Source organism: Scedosporium apiospermum, assembly GCF_000732125.1.
Source record: "Scedosporium apiospermum strain IHEM 14462 chromosome Unknown SEQ_SAPIO_0089, whole genome shotgun sequence".
NCBI classification, from domain to species: domain Eukaryota; kingdom Fungi; phylum Ascomycota; class Sordariomycetes; order Microascales; family Microascaceae; genus Scedosporium; species Scedosporium apiospermum.
The window spans coordinates 24,517-41,921 of record NW_015971790.1 but is presented as its reverse complement, the minus strand read 5'-3'; the positions used below and the strand labels follow the sequence as shown (position 1 = coordinate 41,921).

At 50.9% G+C, this 17,405-nt stretch overlaps 5 protein-coding genes and 1 pseudogene across 5 annotated transcripts; 2 read left to right on the top strand and 4 right to left on the bottom strand.

Annotated features, from left to right (window-relative positions):
- Window positions 1-1,705: 1,705 nt before the first annotated feature.
- On the top strand, window positions 1,706-3,053 carry SAPIO_CDS3715 (Alkaline protease 1; the record flags this gene model as incomplete). The annotated part of the gene is made up of 3 exons (XM_016786458.1): window positions 1,706-2,023; window positions 2,088-2,532; window positions 2,611-3,053. 3 exons carry the CDS (start codon window positions 1,706-1,708, stop codon window positions 3,051-3,053), a joined length of 1,206 nt encoding a protein of 401 aa, XP_016643801.1.
- Window positions 3,054-3,646: 593 nt separating this feature from the next.
- SAPIO_CDS3714 (Tna1) lies at window positions 3,647-5,542 on the bottom strand (the record flags this gene model as incomplete). The annotated part of the gene is made up of 5 exons (XM_016786457.1): window positions 3,647-3,907; window positions 3,977-4,146; window positions 4,213-5,073; window positions 5,202-5,329; window positions 5,406-5,542. The coding sequence occupies 5 exons, from the start codon at window positions 5,540-5,542 to the stop codon at window positions 3,647-3,649; spliced, it is 1,557 nt and encodes a 518-aa protein (XP_016643800.1).
- A 1,742-nt stretch (window positions 5,543-7,284) lies between these two features.
- SAPIO_CDS3713 lies at window positions 7,285-8,379 on the bottom strand (annotated as a pseudogene; the record flags this gene model as incomplete).
- An 803-nt stretch (window positions 8,380-9,182) lies between these two features.
- On the bottom strand, window positions 9,183-10,028 carry SAPIO_CDS3712 (uncharacterized protein; the record flags this gene model as incomplete). The annotated part of the gene is made up of 2 exons (XM_016786456.1): window positions 9,183-9,845; window positions 9,972-10,028. 2 exons carry the CDS (start codon window positions 10,026-10,028, stop codon window positions 9,183-9,185), a joined length of 720 nt encoding a protein of 239 aa, XP_016643799.1.
- Window positions 10,029-11,600: 1,572 nt separating this feature from the next.
- SAPIO_CDS3711 (4-hydroxyacetophenone monooxygenase) lies at window positions 11,601-13,608 on the bottom strand (the record flags this gene model as incomplete). Its single annotated transcript, XM_016786455.1, has 2 exons — window positions 11,601-13,145; window positions 13,267-13,608. The coding sequence occupies 2 exons, from the start codon at window positions 13,606-13,608 to the stop codon at window positions 11,601-11,603; spliced, it is 1,887 nt and encodes a 628-aa protein (XP_016643798.1).
- Window positions 13,609-14,877: 1,269 nt separating this feature from the next.
- SAPIO_CDS3710 (Major facilitator superfamily transporter) lies at window positions 14,878-16,674 on the top strand (the record flags this gene model as incomplete). The annotated part of the gene is made up of 5 exons (XM_016786454.1): window positions 14,878-15,040; window positions 15,140-15,390; window positions 15,464-15,497; window positions 15,567-16,473; window positions 16,551-16,674. 5 exons carry the CDS (start codon window positions 14,878-14,880, stop codon window positions 16,672-16,674), a joined length of 1,479 nt encoding a protein of 492 aa, XP_016643797.1.
- Window positions 16,675-17,405: the final 731 nt, after the last annotated feature.

The window sequence follows — 17,405 nt, the reverse complement described above, 5'->3', positions numbered from 1 at the left end:
GGCCATCATTCGCCTTTGTGGTTCCGCGTTTCCACAGGTCTCTGCTTTATGCCCCAGCGAAGAATACATGAAGCTATGTAGAAACATGCTAGGGACCAGGTTTATTTCTGTGTGGCGAAAATGTTACTCCGGCCATTGCTATTGCCATATTTGTAGCAGCATATACACTATTAATACCATCTAGCTGGTTCTTGGCTGATCTCAATACGGACGTCGTCAGCTCCGTTCGCATCACCATATTCTCTGACCTAGCTGCCAGTAACCCCTTCCGCAACATCGAGTTCGAGGTCTCTATCGGAATTTGTTCGGTGCCTTCGGCTCCCCTACCGCCGAGGGGTGATAGAGCCGCGGCTATAAGAGCTATTCCGGTGTGATCCCATCTCTGAGCATCGACGAATACCCCGCCAACACAGCAAGTTTCTTTAACTCCATCGCATGACCACCTCCCTTAATAGTCTTTAGATTCCTAGTGCCGACATGAATTTGCGATCATCCCATGGTGTTGCGTGATCTCGCATCTACCCAACTTTCGCCGGCTGAAAGGAGCCACATTTTCGCGCCAAGACGGCAACATTGGCTCGTCGAGACGTTTTCCATCGCCCTGCCAAGTTCCAGAATATAAACCGAGCGTTCTGAATATCCCACTTTGTTTGCGATTATATAAACCAGCTTCCCTGAGAAGTAAGGCGGGCTTTATGCGTTTCAAAAGAGGCCCTCTCATTTTACTCTTCAATGCGCAGATCCTCTTCTTTTCATAACTCTCATAACGTCGTACGTGACCTGGAAGAGTGGGGTAAGCAAGGTCTCCGCCACTCTGGATAGGCGGATGGCCCTTGCTCAGAATCCTGCAACTTGGTGACGCAATGGCCAGACCCCGAGACTCCAGGGCTGGGCTGCAACTGGCGGTCCCATCGTCTTCAACGTTGGGATGGCCGTTTCAGACTGAAAGAGCGGGGACAACGCAGGGGTAGCCCACTTAGTCGTTAATTGTTGGACATCACAGAAGAACCTGCGCAAATATCGAAATGCTCTAGGTCGTGGGGGAAAGGGGAAACGGTGGGCAACGCGGAGGCCCAAACTGAACATAGGCGGATACAACACTCCGGCACCTGAGCCGCATCGGGAAGTTAGCTGAACTTGGTGGTATTCAGTCCCGAGGCTAGCGTTGCATCCTGCCTGTTCTGACAAGGAGTATGCTTGTTAGGGAGGCCTCTACAAGCAGACACTAGATCTCACATGCTTTTCCATAACGAAGAAAACCAAGCTCCGCACGTTTCCTTTTTTTTTTCTTCGTGGGGTGGTGAAGAGCCCAAACCCCACCGCCCGGTGGAGAATCATGGTGTTTTCCACGATAGTCCTCAAGGCACGCGACAAAAGTTCGCTGGGCCCTCGAGGCAGTGTGTCAAATGCGAGAGTGACTGTAATATGCGCCAAGACGAGGATGGGAAGCCAAGGGCTGCAATCGTTCCGTCGGCGATGGTCCTTAATCCTGAATAATGTGAAAGCACTGACAATATCGTGACTGACCCGTATCTCGCCCTCTGACGCAAGAAAATACGAATCTTCCTATGGGAAAGGCCGTATATATTAAGACGATTTCCTCGCTTCTTTCTCTCAAGTCGACACCACCACTCACAATCATCAACAACCTTCATCTCATTGAACTTCTCCCTTCATAAGCAGTCTGGTAACTCATCTTTTCAAAATGGTTTCATTCAGAAAGCTAGCTTTCTTGCTCAACCTTGTCCCCTTCGCTGTGGCTGGACCTATCGTTGCAGGAACTATCGAGCCCCGGGAGCCTGCCGTCAAAACCGAGGGCAAGTACATCGTTATCTTGAAGGATGGCGTCACCGCAAAAGGAGCGGAATCTCACCTCGGCTGGGTCAACGATGTCCATAAGCGTAGCTTGGGACGCCGTGATCTGACTGGGGTTGAAACCACATACGAAATTGGCGACAAGTTCCGTGGTTATACTGGCCAGTTTGACGAGGCCACACTTGAGGAGATCAAGAAGAACCCCGACGTAGGCCACCACACAATATTTTCTACGCCGCCCCAACTTCAGAGACTGACCAACACTGAAATAGGTTGCTGAGGTTGAACTGGACCAAACCTATACCCTCTCTGCTACCATGGCCCAGTCCGGCGCCCCCTGGGGCCTCGGCGCCATCTCCAATAGGAACCGCGGATCTACCACCTACCGCTTCGACTCGAGCGCTGGCAGCGGCAGCTATGCCTACGTCATAGACAGTGGCGTCAATGTTAGGCACGTCGAGTTTGGAGGTCGTGCAGTCCACGGATACAACGCTGCTGGTGGCGCCTTTGACGATACCCTCGGTCACGGCACCCACGTTGCGGGAACTATTGCTGGAAGGACTTTCGGTGTTGCGAAGTCGGCCAACATTATTGACGTCAAGGTTTTCCGTGATCGCGAATCATCTACTTCGGTTATCCTCAATGGTTTCCAGTGGGCTGTCAACGACATCCTTAGCAAGGGTCGCCAGAGACGCGCTGTTATCAACATGTCACTTGGTAAGTCCTCGATACATTCAACTGTGTAAAACAGCATTTCGGGCGTAACCGTCTCTCGCTAACTGGGCTGATCACTAGGCGGTCCCTACTCTGCCGCTTTCAACTCTGCTGTCCGTTCCGCCTTCAACTATGGTATCCTCACCGTCGTCGCTTCTGGCAACGAGAACACCCCGGCCGCCTACGGTTCTCCTGCCTCTGCCCCCGAAGTTATCACTGTCGGTGCCGTCAACTACAACTGGATCGAGGACTCCTACTCCAACTACGGCCCCGCCGTCGATATCCTGGCCCCTGGCACTGGTGTCGTCTCCGCCTACATTGGCTCCACTAGCTCCACTGCCGCTCTTACCGGAACCTCGATGGCATGCCCCCACGTCGCCGGTCTTGCTCTCTACCTTGCCGTCCGCGAGAACATCAACAGCCCTGGTGCACTTACTTCCCGTATCAAGGCTCTCGGCACCGCTGGCGTCACGCGCCGCAAGTATAGAAGCCCTAACCTTATTGCCTACAACGGTATTGCTTAAGAGATAACGAGATGATCCTACGAAGTAGCTGGAGATGGGTGGAAGTCCGGCTTTCGAGCTTCAGGGGTTCATACGGTTACTATATGAGTGAGAGCATCATGCCGTGATGAAACTCAATTTCCCCTGTATATATTTCCGTTTATCCAGAGCTTTCTTGCTTTGGATTACATTACATAGAACAAATACACATGCTGGTTACCATGAGAAATTAAGCGTCTTGTTTACGAAATCGAATCTCGGTGATATTAAGAAACGGTTGGTTCGGGGCTGGCACACCAATCAGCCGCCGTCCGGTAATAGGGAAAACTGTCACCGGCCTTCAGCGCTAGGTCACGCACATGCAGTAAGTTTGAGTCCTAGGCATAGATCAAAAAGCCACTGCACAAAACGCCATGTAAAGAGTGATTCATCGCTGGACGATCATTGTTCTGGGTTACAACACAGTCTCCACAGGTCCTGAAACAGAGTGATGTTGGCATGCATGCCGTATTGGTGCTACAACTTAGAGTTCGATAATGATGGCAATAAATAAGCAACGCTCCTTGTCAATCCTATACAAATACCTCTGCAACGGCCATCAAGTCGCATTATTATTATGTGCGCCATCGGAAACCGGGGTGTTTCCAGTCGAGATCTGCGATCTCCCGCGGACTCATACCGGCCAGCTCTTCCTCGACGTTCCTTCCATCCCGCTTCTTATTATCCCACTTCATCCAGAACCAAGCTGCGGTGGCAACGATGAGAATCACACTTGCCGCCGCAAGATTGAGCCCGTTGCCGATGTGGAAATCGGGAGCATCCCAAACGATGTAGCTCCATGTCGAGACAAGACCACCAATGTTGCCCATCATAACCTTTGCCCCGACGTGTTAGCGTGAACAAGTTCGAAATAGGAAACGGATAGAGGCAGAAGGAGCACTTACGTTGAGACCGATGGCGCTGCTCCTCGCTGTGTCGCTGACAACGTTGGCGCTGATCTGCGCATTCGACATGGGTCCCAGCGTCATGGTTGAGCTGGCAATCAAGAACGTTGCGGCGTAGCGAACTACATTGACCTTGGACGCAAGGAACATGATGTACCCAGCCATAACCACTACAAGACGTCAGAAAGCAAGAACAAATATAACAGCATGCCAGGACCAGGTAGATAGTTTCTTACTAGGCGAGGAGAGTGCGATCAATATTTGCCTCCGGTCAAGATACCAGCTCAGCGCAGGGTACGCCAAGACGAAGAATGCTCCCACGGCATAGGGAGGTACGCTGTAAAGCTGCTGCTGCACAACAGTGAACTCGGGGTAGATGCTCCTAACAATCGTAGGCAGGAAGAAAGCGAGGCCCTGAACGGTGATATTATTGAACAGGAAGATGACGGCAATCTCAAGGGTGACCGGGTTCGTCATGCCGCGCCACAGCTTCGTACGATCGATTCCGTCGATGACTTCCGTGGCACCAATACGCTCGGACTTGACACGTGCGATACACAGTTCCTTCTCTTCCTCCGTGAGCCAACGTGCCGTTTCGGGACGGTCAGTCAACGTGATGAAGGCGATGAGGGATAGCCCAACAGTAATAATGCCTTCCAAAGCAAAAATCATTCGCCATTCGTGGAGAGAGCCAAAGTGATCCATTGTCAGGATCGCAGATGCTAGCAGCCCACCGAAGGCACCCGCGAGGGGTGCCATGACCATGTAGAGCGACAGGCGGAAGGTGAGTTCAGCACGTTGATACCATCTCGAAAGGTAATATGCGATTCCCGGTAGCATGCCAGCTTCAAATATGCCGAGGAGAAACCGGACACCGCAGATGGCGGCTCGGCTGTGGACGAAGGCGGTGGCAATCGATGCGACACCGAAGAGAAGGGAGGTGAGCGGAAGGAACCAGCCGGGACCCATCCACTTGCAGCAGATGCTGGCGGGGATCTCGAAGATGATGTAGGAGACGTAGAAAACGGACAGAACGACGTTATAGTCGAAGCCCTTGAGTCCGAGGTCCTTTTCCAGGCCGGCAATACGGGCGTTGCCTATACGTGACACGACAGTCAGATTATGCTTGACCCAGGATAGGAAAGGGTATCTCGATTCTCGAGAGACCCTCACTGGGCAAGAGGCTGCCTGCCATTGCCCAGGAGAAAGGAAGGGATTTCCCTACCGATATTGGCCCGGTCAATAAAGCAGAAGAGGTAGAGAAAAGCGACGGTGGGGACGGTGTAGAGATCGAGCTTCCACCGGAGCTTCTTCACGGCAACTGGGTCGAACTCAACAAGAGGGTTACCATGTCTGTAGGTCGTCAATACGCAGTCTGTAGCAAAAATGCCCATGTATCAATCATAGAAAGATGTCACTAGACACTTACTCATCAGTGGCCACATTACCGCGACCGGCCACGGCATGGAGATTACCACCCACAGCTTTTTCTGTTCTAAAGCCCGCTGATGCGACCTTTTGTTCAACCTGCAGGTCTTCAGGTCTATCCTTCTCGCTGGACGTCATGACAGAAACACGTGGTTAGAGGCAGCGAGCAGGAATATGATAGGTGAGGCGGTTCTTGGTTGCGTTTAAGGGTCGACTTGGAGTAGGGGAAACTTTATCTGCTTATCGCCGGGCCCGTGGGTTCGGAACGCGGATAACACGTGGGAGGTCCTTATGAGGAAGGTAGACCGCAGATGAGGTGCTGGTAGGCGATCTGCTTCGTACCGCAGGAAGGGATGGTCGTGGAGCTCCCCGCGTTTTATCGTACCTTCCCCCCAGCTTTTCTGTTCTTGTCTCTTCGCCTACGAGGTGGTAGAAGAGATCTGCCGATGCGGCGCGATGTGACGCAAGGATGCAGCGCATTAGCTCCCTTATTTCCCCAGGTTTGAATGGTGATAACGTGACCGGAAAACCCGAAAGAGATGCCCTCAGAGTCAGGTATACCTGTGTACACAAGAGTTATGTTTAATAGTCTGGCAGCTCCATTTCTCCGTTCACCCAGCTTCGAACAGCGTGGGAGTGTGGGCCGGAAATTCCGAGGCATGTCTCCAAATGCTGACTTGGCAGCTCCCCATTTTGCTCGTGGAAAAGAGGAGTACCGTCGTCTACTACTTCGGGGTTAGCTTCCAAGCTTGGGCTAGTCTGTCAACACAGAGCCTGACGATCCTTGTCTGGGACACCTCTCTCTCCAATCATGAGGGTGCCAAACCGAAATGTTTTCGGCGTAATTCTCCAACCGTTCAGGGTTTTCTTGCTTGCTATTCGCCGTTACCCCCGCATACCCCAGCCAAGTGGTGTTGCATTTCTCCACATCCAAGCTTCGGTCTCGACCGCTTTGGGATTTTATCATGCCAGCCATGCAAGGTAACGACGGATAATAAGATGTTCCCTCATCTCTGAACTGAAAGTCTGCCCTGTGAATTGCGTCGGGCTTATGGCACGTGGAAAAGGGGGCTGGATAAGCTGGCCCGCTATTATCCCGTTCACAGAGTGCGAGAAACCTGTTCTTGAGTGGGAAACCAGAGAACAAAGGAGATCGGCTACCTTGGTGTACTTGCGGCTCATGCCAAATACGCTACGTACGGACTTCCCAGAGTACTCTGTAATGATGAAATTGATGCTCTCCGGGTAAGTGGCGCCTAAATAGCCTTTCCTTTTTTCGCGCTCCTGACGACTGCCGAAACCTTGGGAGATTATTAAATCTGTTTGAAGATGGCATGTGGGACCACTGTTATAGGTTTCCTGTTTGGGCTAGTTGATGCGTCAATTATCGCTCCAAATGTAACGGAGAATGGGATAATCGAGTCCTAGTCTGGACCCTTGATTGGGCACTGGAACCTTGGGCAGAGAAAACCGGACAGGTTGGAGAATTCGGTCGCATTAATGAGGCGACGTGGGGCCACAACTTGGCATTGGGCAGTATCATGAGAAACGGCATATTGGTTATATTGGCTGCTTCGTACTAGAGATCTTGCAGGGCTTGTCATACGGATTTTTACTACGAAGTAGCAGTACTTCGCACAAAGCTAAAGTTGGGATTGCTCTCACTTTTGACGAAGACGTGCATGCTAGGTCTCTCTCTGCCCTCGTTATGACTAGGGAAAGAAGAAGAGAAAGGAATATCGGATCCCACAGTCAAGCCGGGGAAGTCGCCTGACCTGGTCCTAGGTATGACTGCATTCCCAATCCTTTCAAGGTTATCGACCTCTCTACCGGCCTTGGGCGGCTTTGTGGCAAGCGACATGTGGCGTCCTTTCTCTTTCTCAACTGATGAATTGCCGATCCCTAGACTTGTGTCGAATATGTTCCAATTCCTCTTGAGATGCATCGTTGACTTTGAACTTGTACTCATCCCCTCGATCAAGACATATCACCTGCTGTGACATTTTCTGTTTCTCCACTTCCGCCTTGAAGTCTTCAAGAGAAGACAGGAAATGGTTATAATCGTCGTACTGTATCGGAATGGTCGTGTCGGGATCCACAAGCCTCATTAGTTGTACGCCGTCTTTGGCGTCCATGGTGATCGTGACGAGAGGTACAGAAGGCCTGGGGATTGCGGCACCTCCGAGATGAATCAACATCAAGTCGACCCGTTTCCGGTGCAGCCATCTCGGAATCTCTTTCAGGTCGTCAACAAAGAGGGTGTCTCCAGATATGTATATCCGGTACCCCGTGACAATCTCTCCAGTCACCGGTGACGGAATATCATCTGAATATCCCAGTTCCACCATCCATCCGTTTGTTGGGGGCACGGCACGAATGATTTTGTTCGCGACCGAGAGTGGGCCTGGAGGGACATGTTTCCCTGGCATCGCCGTCACTTTTACAACCGGGCGCCTCTTGTGGTCCATCCTCGGCGCTAGGAGAATCAAGCTCTCGAAGAAATCCAGCTCTGTCACATTTCGAAATGGATCTTTCCCGGCTCTTCCGGAAACCAAGTGAGTCTTCGCATGAGGTGTCGTAACAACCGGAAAGTCTCTGTTAAGGGCATCTTCCATAAGCGGGTCAAAATGATCGGCATGATAATGCGTGAGAAGGATTACATCGACGGGTGGCATCTCATCCAAGTCAAGAGCTGGATTCGTGAGTCTCTCAGCAGTGATACCAGGTCCGAGATGGACGCGGTCACCTTCGCGCAGGAAGTTTGGGTCGGTTAGAATGCGGAGCCCTTGCCATTCGATGACGGTTGTTGCGGTGCCTATGAATAGGACCCTTCCGTTCTCGCCGCCCGCCGAGATTGCCGAAGAATGACTCGTCTTCACTGGGAAGTAGTTAAGTGCCGGCTTCCTTCCCTTGTCGGGCTTTAGGAGGGGCTGCCTTGCTGAGGGATCCAGATGGAGATATTGTAGTGGTCGCATCGTCAACTCATTGAAATTTTAATGACGGAGAATATTAATGGTATGAACTGATAAGAAACCGACAGCAGATATCAATTGATCCTTCTTTTAGATATATATATATATAAGCATCCGAGGTAGGTTTGGCTATGACATCAATCCGGTTATTAGCATTTACTATGATGTGATAAATTAGGCCCATAGTCTTATTCTGAACCTCGCGATCCGTCTACTGTCTAATATCCGATTAATTGCTTAGTGAACTGAACTTGGATAGATTAGGCAATGCCATCCCCAGCCAGCCTATCTTTGAACAGTTATGCCAGGGTGCCGTGCCCGCTGACGGAGAGAGAGGGTCCTTAGCCACAACGCCCAAGAGCATGTAGTCTGTTGGAAAGTTTTTGGCTGAATCCAACACACCAGACGGCCCATCGGCAAGAGTCACGGCTAGCAATGTCGAACCACTTATCTAGCTGATGGTAGTGTGTTCCAGCAGAGTCGCAAACACCCCCATGTCCTGCGTTAAGGTTATGATAAATGAAGCAGCTACTCAAGGTTTCAAGTTCCAGCGAAGCGATGGATAAGTTTTTTTTTTTAAACTAGCTGACGCCGACAGGCCTGGCGTTAGCCTGCTAACAACAAACTATCATCCTCCATAGAATTGAACGACTACAACGCCCTTAAAGCTGCAGGTGCATCGAGCTCGAATCACGATGATCCGTGATAATATAAGAAAGGAGCCGACAGTGAAACGGAAGAAAAGAAAGAAGCGAAAGCGGACCAAGGAGAAAAAGGAAAGCGGGTGGCTTCAGTGCCTTGGCCGCTTAACAATCATCGTACTGAACACTCACGATAAGGCCATCAGGAGCCCAAACTCTGCCGCGGACAGCAAAGGCAGACCGCGTATCTGGGGAGTACCACTTTGGACACCACTCGGAAATGATGCCCTGGGCGTAAGCGGCAACGTAGTCCCAGCTGTTGGTATAAGTGGCGGACGACGACGAGGTAGGTGGCTCGTAGCAAATGAAGATAGCAGCATCCCAGGAGCAGCTGACCCGCGTGCAGGCGGTTTTGTCGACCATAGCCATGTCCTTCCTATTGACGAGGTATTTGATGCCATCTTGGATGTATCTTTGGCGAACGCCTCTGGGGTCGGGGCCCACGCAGTCTTTCTTCGAGACATGTCGGTCCCTCCACTCGGGTTTTTTGAACTTAAAAGCGGCGCCATTGCCTCCGGTGCCGTCCCAATCATATCCGGGGTTGATTTCACGGACCTGCCGCATAACCTCCTGGATGGTTCCGTTGAAAGTCAGCGTCTCGCCGTTGGGTCCGAAGGCACCCGTGTACGAGTTAGGGACCATGGTGAAATTCTGGAAGAACGGATCGACATAGGCATTCGGCACTGAGGTTGCTGAGGCCAGGCTTGTCGCAGCAGTGACGCTAGGGGCACCGTCTGTGACATTAGCGGTTCTAGGTGCAGCCATAACCTGTAAGATGCCACGACGGGTTAGTAAAGGGCCCAGATACTATACAAGACATATGGGGTTGATCGATAGATGATGCGTTGGATCCGCGGCCGAGGAGCCCCAGGGAAAGAGGAAATCCAGACTCACACTCATTTTGCCAGAGAGCGCAAGAGTGCCAATGGCGTAAAGGAAAGCAACATGCATCTTTAGCTTCTTCCCTCCTCTTCTTTTTTTGAGATTTCGATTAATTTCAAAAGGAAGAGTTGTCTTGGATTGGGATGTTGGATATGTGAGGACAGATGGGGGGAAGAAGCAACATGATTATCTGGGGATTCGAAGATATTTATATGTACACACATTTCTTGGGAAGAGAGTTGATTGAGGCAACCTCGGCGGAGTTGACTTTCGCGGTTTTTCACTTCATTGTTCTCTTCGTCAAATATGGATTCCTCACCAGTTTCAGTCTCTAACATTAGGTAGAGAATGGTAGGAATGTAGCAGACTGAGCTTTGAAGAATCAAGAAACCCGATAATGTGACAGAAGAGAAAGCCACAACGCTTTAGCCTGGAGACAGGGGCCCGTCGTCTCGATGTATGCTGTATCAGTTTATGGGTGTTACTCTACCTCCGAGCATTGCCTTCGACTGGGATCCAGTTTTGCTCCACTACTGTAGTTTGGCCCCGTGAATAGTTTACCCGTCCCGCGTTGGCATTGGGATTCATCTCGATCCCAGAGCCCGCTCGAAGGACTCCAATCAGAGCCAACATGAAACCCTCAAAGCCTGCCCAACACACCAGGTGTCTAGACGTAAATCTGCGACATAGTAGGAATGCGAAAGAAATATCTTCTGGTCGTGGTGGCATGGTGTTTGTGGAACAGCATCCACCATACGTTCGAAGGGTTGGAACTCGCGACACAACACCATTCCCCTTGCATCCTGCGTAACACAATCATGATTTGATACTGGGCAAGGAGGAGAAAGCTGGGCGCAACAAACCTTAAAAGCTAATGGGGCTAAGAATGTTTCGCTTAAGGGTTCGCCTTGTTTCCTACCCCAGGTTGGCCCTTGTTGCCCTCTGCTTTTGTTCCAACTTCAGGTATCAGTCGTCTCCCCTCATACTTAACCCCTTCGTGCTCGATCGCTGTGCTACCAGCACTTTTAAAGGACGCCATTTGCGCACTTTCCAGGAATGTGAGCCTTTCTCGCCCCTTCTTCGGAGATAATACGATGAGGAGGAAAAAAAAGGGAGAAACCTGACTTATGTTGGGGCAAGAAAGGCGTTTCTCAGGGCTCTTGGTCGGGGGCAGTTGGGCATCCATATCGGGAAGTATCATTCTTCCCACACCTAGAAAGAGTCGGCTATGGAACGTCCGCGGAATTAGGACGCAAGGAAAAGAAAGAAGCTGGCAGCTGGCTGGGCGCCCGAGCTACAATCTCTACCCTCGGTATTGCGCTTCGCAAGAGTTTAGTAGGTAGGAATACTAATGCTTCAAGTCTACCCCTTATGATGGCTTGATCCATACGAACCATTCATCGGAATTTGAGGGTCTACGACTTAAGCACTTCACGACGATTAAGACCATCGGGAACAGCACAAACGGTAGCGAAAATTAATCAAACCAAAAACGATACTCATTGAGCTGGGCCCTACCACCCAGAACGTACAAATCGGTGTGACAACCGTTAAGACATTTACCTATGGCAGGTCCGCGTATTCGTATCAAATTCATTTTCCATTAGAATTGGGGAGTCGCTTGTGTAAAGACAGAGACATCTACGGAATGAGCCACCAGCTCTCATGGACATCCCGCAGGTCTATCTTGTCGGGATTCACAAGATACGGCGTAACGTCGGCCTCGGGGTCACTTTCCTTCCTTGTGCCACCATTGCCAAAGTACCAGACAAAGCGGTTCCCGCTATCGTGAATATAATCGTATTTCCAGTCCTCCCATCGTGGCTCTCGTTGTAGAAGAGTGACAAGCGAGGCACTTCCGGGCCAGAGACCGTGGATCCGCGCACCAGGTCGACCACCGTTATACCACGAACTGCAATTTTCCGAGAGAACCGTCTTAGCGAAGAAGGCATCCGAATACTGAACAAAGTCGTCGGCAGCTTCCTTGAGTGGCTCGATGGCCTTGATGCCCTCTCGGCCCACCTTCCTCAGAATTTTGGCAAAGTAGGTGATTTGGGTTTCCACGCTATGCGGCACAGTTCCGGACCTGCCAGATCCGTTGGGACCGTGGATGAAGAGGAGATTAGGGAAACCAGGAGTGGCAGCGCCCAGGTAAGTGTAGGGGAAGCCGTATTTGCCACCCGGTTTCCAAACCTCTGCCAGATTCTCGCCGTTCGCGATGACTGGGAAAGGAGGAGCCAAGTCGCCGTTGGCTCCCGTCGCACAGTAGATGGCATCAACTTCACGGTGGACCCCGTCTTCGGTCTCGATGCCGGTTTCCGTGAACCGCTTAATTGGCGTCTGGATGTAGTCGGTGTTCTCGGCGGTGATGGCCTCGAGATACCCCGGTCCGGGAGTCAATCTTCTGCAATGGGGAGAGAAATCGGGAATCAACTGGTCAATGAGGTCGGGCTTTGCTCCCAGCCGGCCGTTTATCAGCTTGATCAAATTTCCCCTCGTTTCCTCGTTCTTTTCCGAGCCCTTGAACCAGTCCTTGAAGCCCCTGTAATAAATCGATTCCTTCTCCTTGCGGTACGCGATGTACTTTTCTGGGTCTTGTTTGAAAGACTCTCTGAGCTCCTCGTCGATGACGATTGGCGTGGTAGATGTCTCATGACCTGCAAAGGACGCAGCAATCCAGGTCTTATTCCTCGCGTAGTGATCGAGATGCCCAACGACCTTTTGTATGTTTGCGACGACTTGGATTCCACTCGCGCCATTGCCAATCACCGCGACACGCTTCCCCTTGATGTCGAAGTTGGGATCCCAGTTCGAAGTATGTCGAAGCAGGCCTTTGTAGTCAGAGAGGCCGGGGTAATCTGGAAGCCGCCAGCTGTTGAAACGGCCGATCGCGTTGAGAACAAAATCCACCGTCTCGACCCGAACAGTATCGGTCTTGAGATCTCTCACGGTGACATTCCATTCGGACTGCACCGGATCCCACTCTTCCTTCTCGACCTTTTGTGAAAGCTGCAGGTACTTGTAGACATCAAACTTCCTGGCAAGGCCTTCCCAGTATGCCTGGATTTCAGGACCTTGCGCAAACTCCTCTGTCCACTGGGTGTTTGGCGCAAAGGTTGACTGGTAGACATGAGCTGGCACATCGCAGCGAACCCCGGGATAGATGTTTTCAAACCACGTTCCACCCTTTAATGAGGTAAAAAAAAAAAAGTCATTGAATTAGTCAGTCGATCGATTTCTTTCAATCTTGGCAGCCATCATGTAGGTTAAATTGCGGGTTTTGGAATGAGAATGATAATAAACTCACCACACCAGCATTTTTTTCAAAGATTGTAAGCTTGACGTTGGGAACCTTGGGAGGAATCAAAATCCCAGCCAGGACACCAGAAAGGCCAGCGCCCACCACAGCGACCCTCAATTCCCTTGGTTCATCGGCATAACGATCCACAAGTTCAAACGGAGGATTCTCATAAACGGACTGGTTGGCCTGGGGCTTGAGGATGCTAGGGGCCCCTTCAGGGATGGGGACAGTGACACCCTGGCCATTACTGGTGACGGCTTCCTGGACATTAGACCCGAGACCCTGGCCTATCTGATCTGTCAATCCATTGAGGACAGGGGTCGGCGTGGGTGTTTGGGCGTGCCCCATTTTGATTTGATTTGATTTGATTTTTCGACTTGGCGGCTCCGGTTCACGACGAGGGCAGAGGAGGGTGAGATGGCAAGGGAGAACGGTACTAATCCGTCTGTGCTATGCAGCCTATGCTACACCTCGGGTCTTGGGAAGAATCAGGGAGTGTTTGTGAGAGAGGAGAGTGCAGATATTGGTTCCAGATCCGGATTAAGGATGTTAACCAGGACAATAACCCCTCGGGCTGGTCAGCTGTACCGAATATATCTAACAAGTATTACAGCGGGCCTAGATGGATGGTGAAATAGTAATCCACATCCAGGTAATACTTCTCTTAAGATCCTCGGCTTGAGAAGGCCCAATCGCGCATCGGATCCATTGGGACGGCTACACCACGGCTAGATCCCAGTGATGCCCGCATGCCGTGCTGCGACCCCAGTTCACGCCATCATCTCCGGCAACCGCAAAAGAAAAAGAAAAAAAGAACGCGTAAAATCTACCCAGACGAAGTAGTCGATAACGACTTGGAGAGGCCTGCTCCAATTGAAGCAGGGACTGTGGGTCGTCGGTCGTGAGAAACGAGCACGCCATCACCCCCACTTCTTGGGAAGCTCGCTCCGTCCAACGCCGTGTTTCCTCCGGGCTTACATGCAACCCAAGAGCCCAAGTGTTCCGTACCACCGCGGGTCCTGAGTCCCCTTCCCCCTCCCCAAGCCCAAGAATCTACGAATTGCGGAACCGCCAAGTTGAGGACAGGAATTTAGTACCCCCAACCTGCAGTGGGTCGCTCGAAATGTCGTTGAAGCTAGCATGATTCTTAAATCTCCTGGGACATGCATCTAGGTGTTTTGTCACATCAACCGTCCTAGCTATGATGCCATCTTATCTTGGAGTTTGGAGATGAAATCTAAACCTCCCAGGAAGACAAATCCTCCGACTAGTAGAAAAAAAAATATGCAAGGTTAGGTAGATTCATCATGGCACCGTTTGATTTGCTCGAAATGGATCCCTGTAGTCTACAACACCATCTACATCCGTCGTACACTACCGTGGATGGTGGGAGTGGACCAGGACCAGGGTAATATGTGATAGGAGCCAAACTCGGTAACAGCGTTGTCTTCCCAGACTCCTCGACGCAGCTATTAAAATCATCGTGCCTTCCCGCGTCTGTGGTAAAGAAATCTAGTCTCACGATTTATGCCATTTCGAAGCTTATCTTAGAGCTTTTGAGCCGAACGGAGAAGTCGTCTGCACGCCTGCACGTCCTCCCGCACGTCCACCATCATCATGGCCACCCAAACCCGACCACAAAAGAAGTGGTACAAGCTCCAATGGTACTCCGATGCGGATAGCCCCGAAGATCGCAGGTTGATCAACAAGCTAGACTTGTTGATCGTACCATATGCCGTCCTCTCGTATTGGGTAAAGTACCTTGATCAGTCTAACCTCAGTGAGTTGTCTCATCCTGCCGAAGACACCTTGAAAGCTTATTTGGCGGCCCTATTTATTGTTCCGAATGTAATGTAAGCCATTGACTGATCTTTGTCAGATAATGCTTATGTCGCCGGTCTCAAGGAGGACCTTGGCTTCAAGGGCAATGAGCTGGTTCATCTCCAAACGTTCTACATTATTGGCGCGGTGACGGGACAGATCCCTTTCATGTTCCTGTTCACCTATATTCCCATGCAATGGACCATCCCCGCCTTGGATGTTCTGTGGGGTGTTTTCACCCTGCTGCAATACAGGGTTCATAGCTATGCTGAGCTGGCAGCCTATCGATTCCTCGTCGGGTGGTTCGAAGTAAGTAGTATTACCTCTCGTATGACATGACAACGTTGAGAGCTGTCATTGTTTCTAACACATCAATCACCAGGCTGCATTCTTCCCCGCAATGCACTATGTTTTCGGTAAGCTATCTAATCTGGATGGCGTAGGGAGGGAGAGGGAGAGAGAGCACTGTTTTCTAACCCTAATAGGATCCTGGTATCGGGGTGATGAAATCGCTCGACGTGGAGGCATTTTCTACGTCGGTCTCTCTCTAGGAACGCTTACTTCGGGTCTCATCCAAGCCGGCGCATCTGCCAGGCTAGATGGTGTCAACGGCCTTGCTGGCTGGAGGTGGATGTACATTATTTGTTCAATCATCACTATTCCCATCGGTATCCTGGGATACTTTGTTATTCCTGGAACTCCCGAGCATCCCAACCGCCTGACCCTGAAGCAGGAAGATGTAGACCGGGCAGCTGCGAGGTTGAAGCGTGCTGGCCACACATCTCATGGAAAGTTCAAATTCCCCAACTTGAAAAAGCTGCTGCTTCGACCTCAGTTCTGGGCCATCATTTTGGTTGACGTCTTGTTCTGGAATGCTGGAGTTCACACCAGCACTGGCACGTTCCTCTTGTGGATTAAGAGTCTTGGTCGATATTCCCAAGCTCGTATCAACGAATTGGGTACGATCGCTCCCGCACTCGGAATTTTCTACACTCTTTTCATTTGCTTCGCCTCAGACTTGGTTCTCGGGCCGGCTTGGGCAATCACCTTGTCACATACCTGGAACATCATCGGTCTCATTATCCTCACCATCTGGAACGTGCCTGAATCTGCACTCTGGTTTGCGTATGCAACAATCTACTCCTCATACGCCATGTCCAGTGTGTTCCACGGATGGGTCAACACACAACTTAGATCTTCACCAGCCGAAAGGTCGTTTACACTTGTTCTCATCAACGCCATTGCTCAATCCAGCACCGCATGGACTCCTTTGCTCGTCTTCCGCACAGTTGAGGCCCCTCGGTTCCGTAAGGGATTCCCCTTCGCACTTGCTTGTGCTATATTACTCATCGTTGCCACCCACGCCCTTCGTTTGTACCTCAAGAAACGGGAGTAAGTCTTTTCTCAGGGATGAAACCCCCCCTATGTAGCATAAGCGTATTGATACTGACTACGGTATTTTTCTGCAGTCCCGGAGTTGACAATCCCACCGGTTTTATTGATGAAGAGGTTGAACCCAAGGCGGACGGCGGCGAGACTGGATTTAGTCCTGCGGCGAAACGGCAGGGCAAAGCCGACGACTCGAGCGAGTGAGGCGTTGAATCAGTATCTATTTGCCAATCTCAGGGGCAAGGAACGGAGGGAGCCTAAGGCACAGTCACATCTAACTCGCTCACCATTTTTATTCCCCATTTGGGTACTCCTAGAGATTGTAAACCTTGTTATAAATATTATGTCTCCGCTTGAAGAAACCCATCTTCCTCCAACTCATGTTCCTGAGCCACGAAAAAGCTGGTATACTCGTCAAGGGCTGTAACCTGTGCATTAACGACAGCTGAAGTCGCCATCGGGAACCCGTTAACAACTCGAATAATAATCATTTTAATGGACCCTTTAATTGTCTGCGGGAGCTGTGCAGATCAGTAAACTCTTCTTGCAAACAGCCCTTGGCGGTCTGTGTACCATCATTGACGTTCACTTAGGTCCAATTTCAGCTCAACTGCGTCTGCAGGGTCGATTAATAATTGACGGCCCCTAACTCAATCGAGCCCGTCCCTTTTTATTTTTTTTATTTATTTATTTTTTTCTTAATCTAAAGGCTTGCATTATCGTTACTGTTCTGCGCGCCGTGTGTGTGCGTTTGGCCCGGCCTGGGTGTGGTGGAGTGGATCAGAGGCGTGGGGTGGCGTCGATTGCACCGTGACACCCTTGTCATTGCGCCACTTCGTGGGGTGCTTGATATCTCCGACAAAGCTGGCGTTTTGCTGGTCAGGGCAACAGAACTACCCCTGTGATGTTCGGAATTTTACGTACAGAGTACAAGG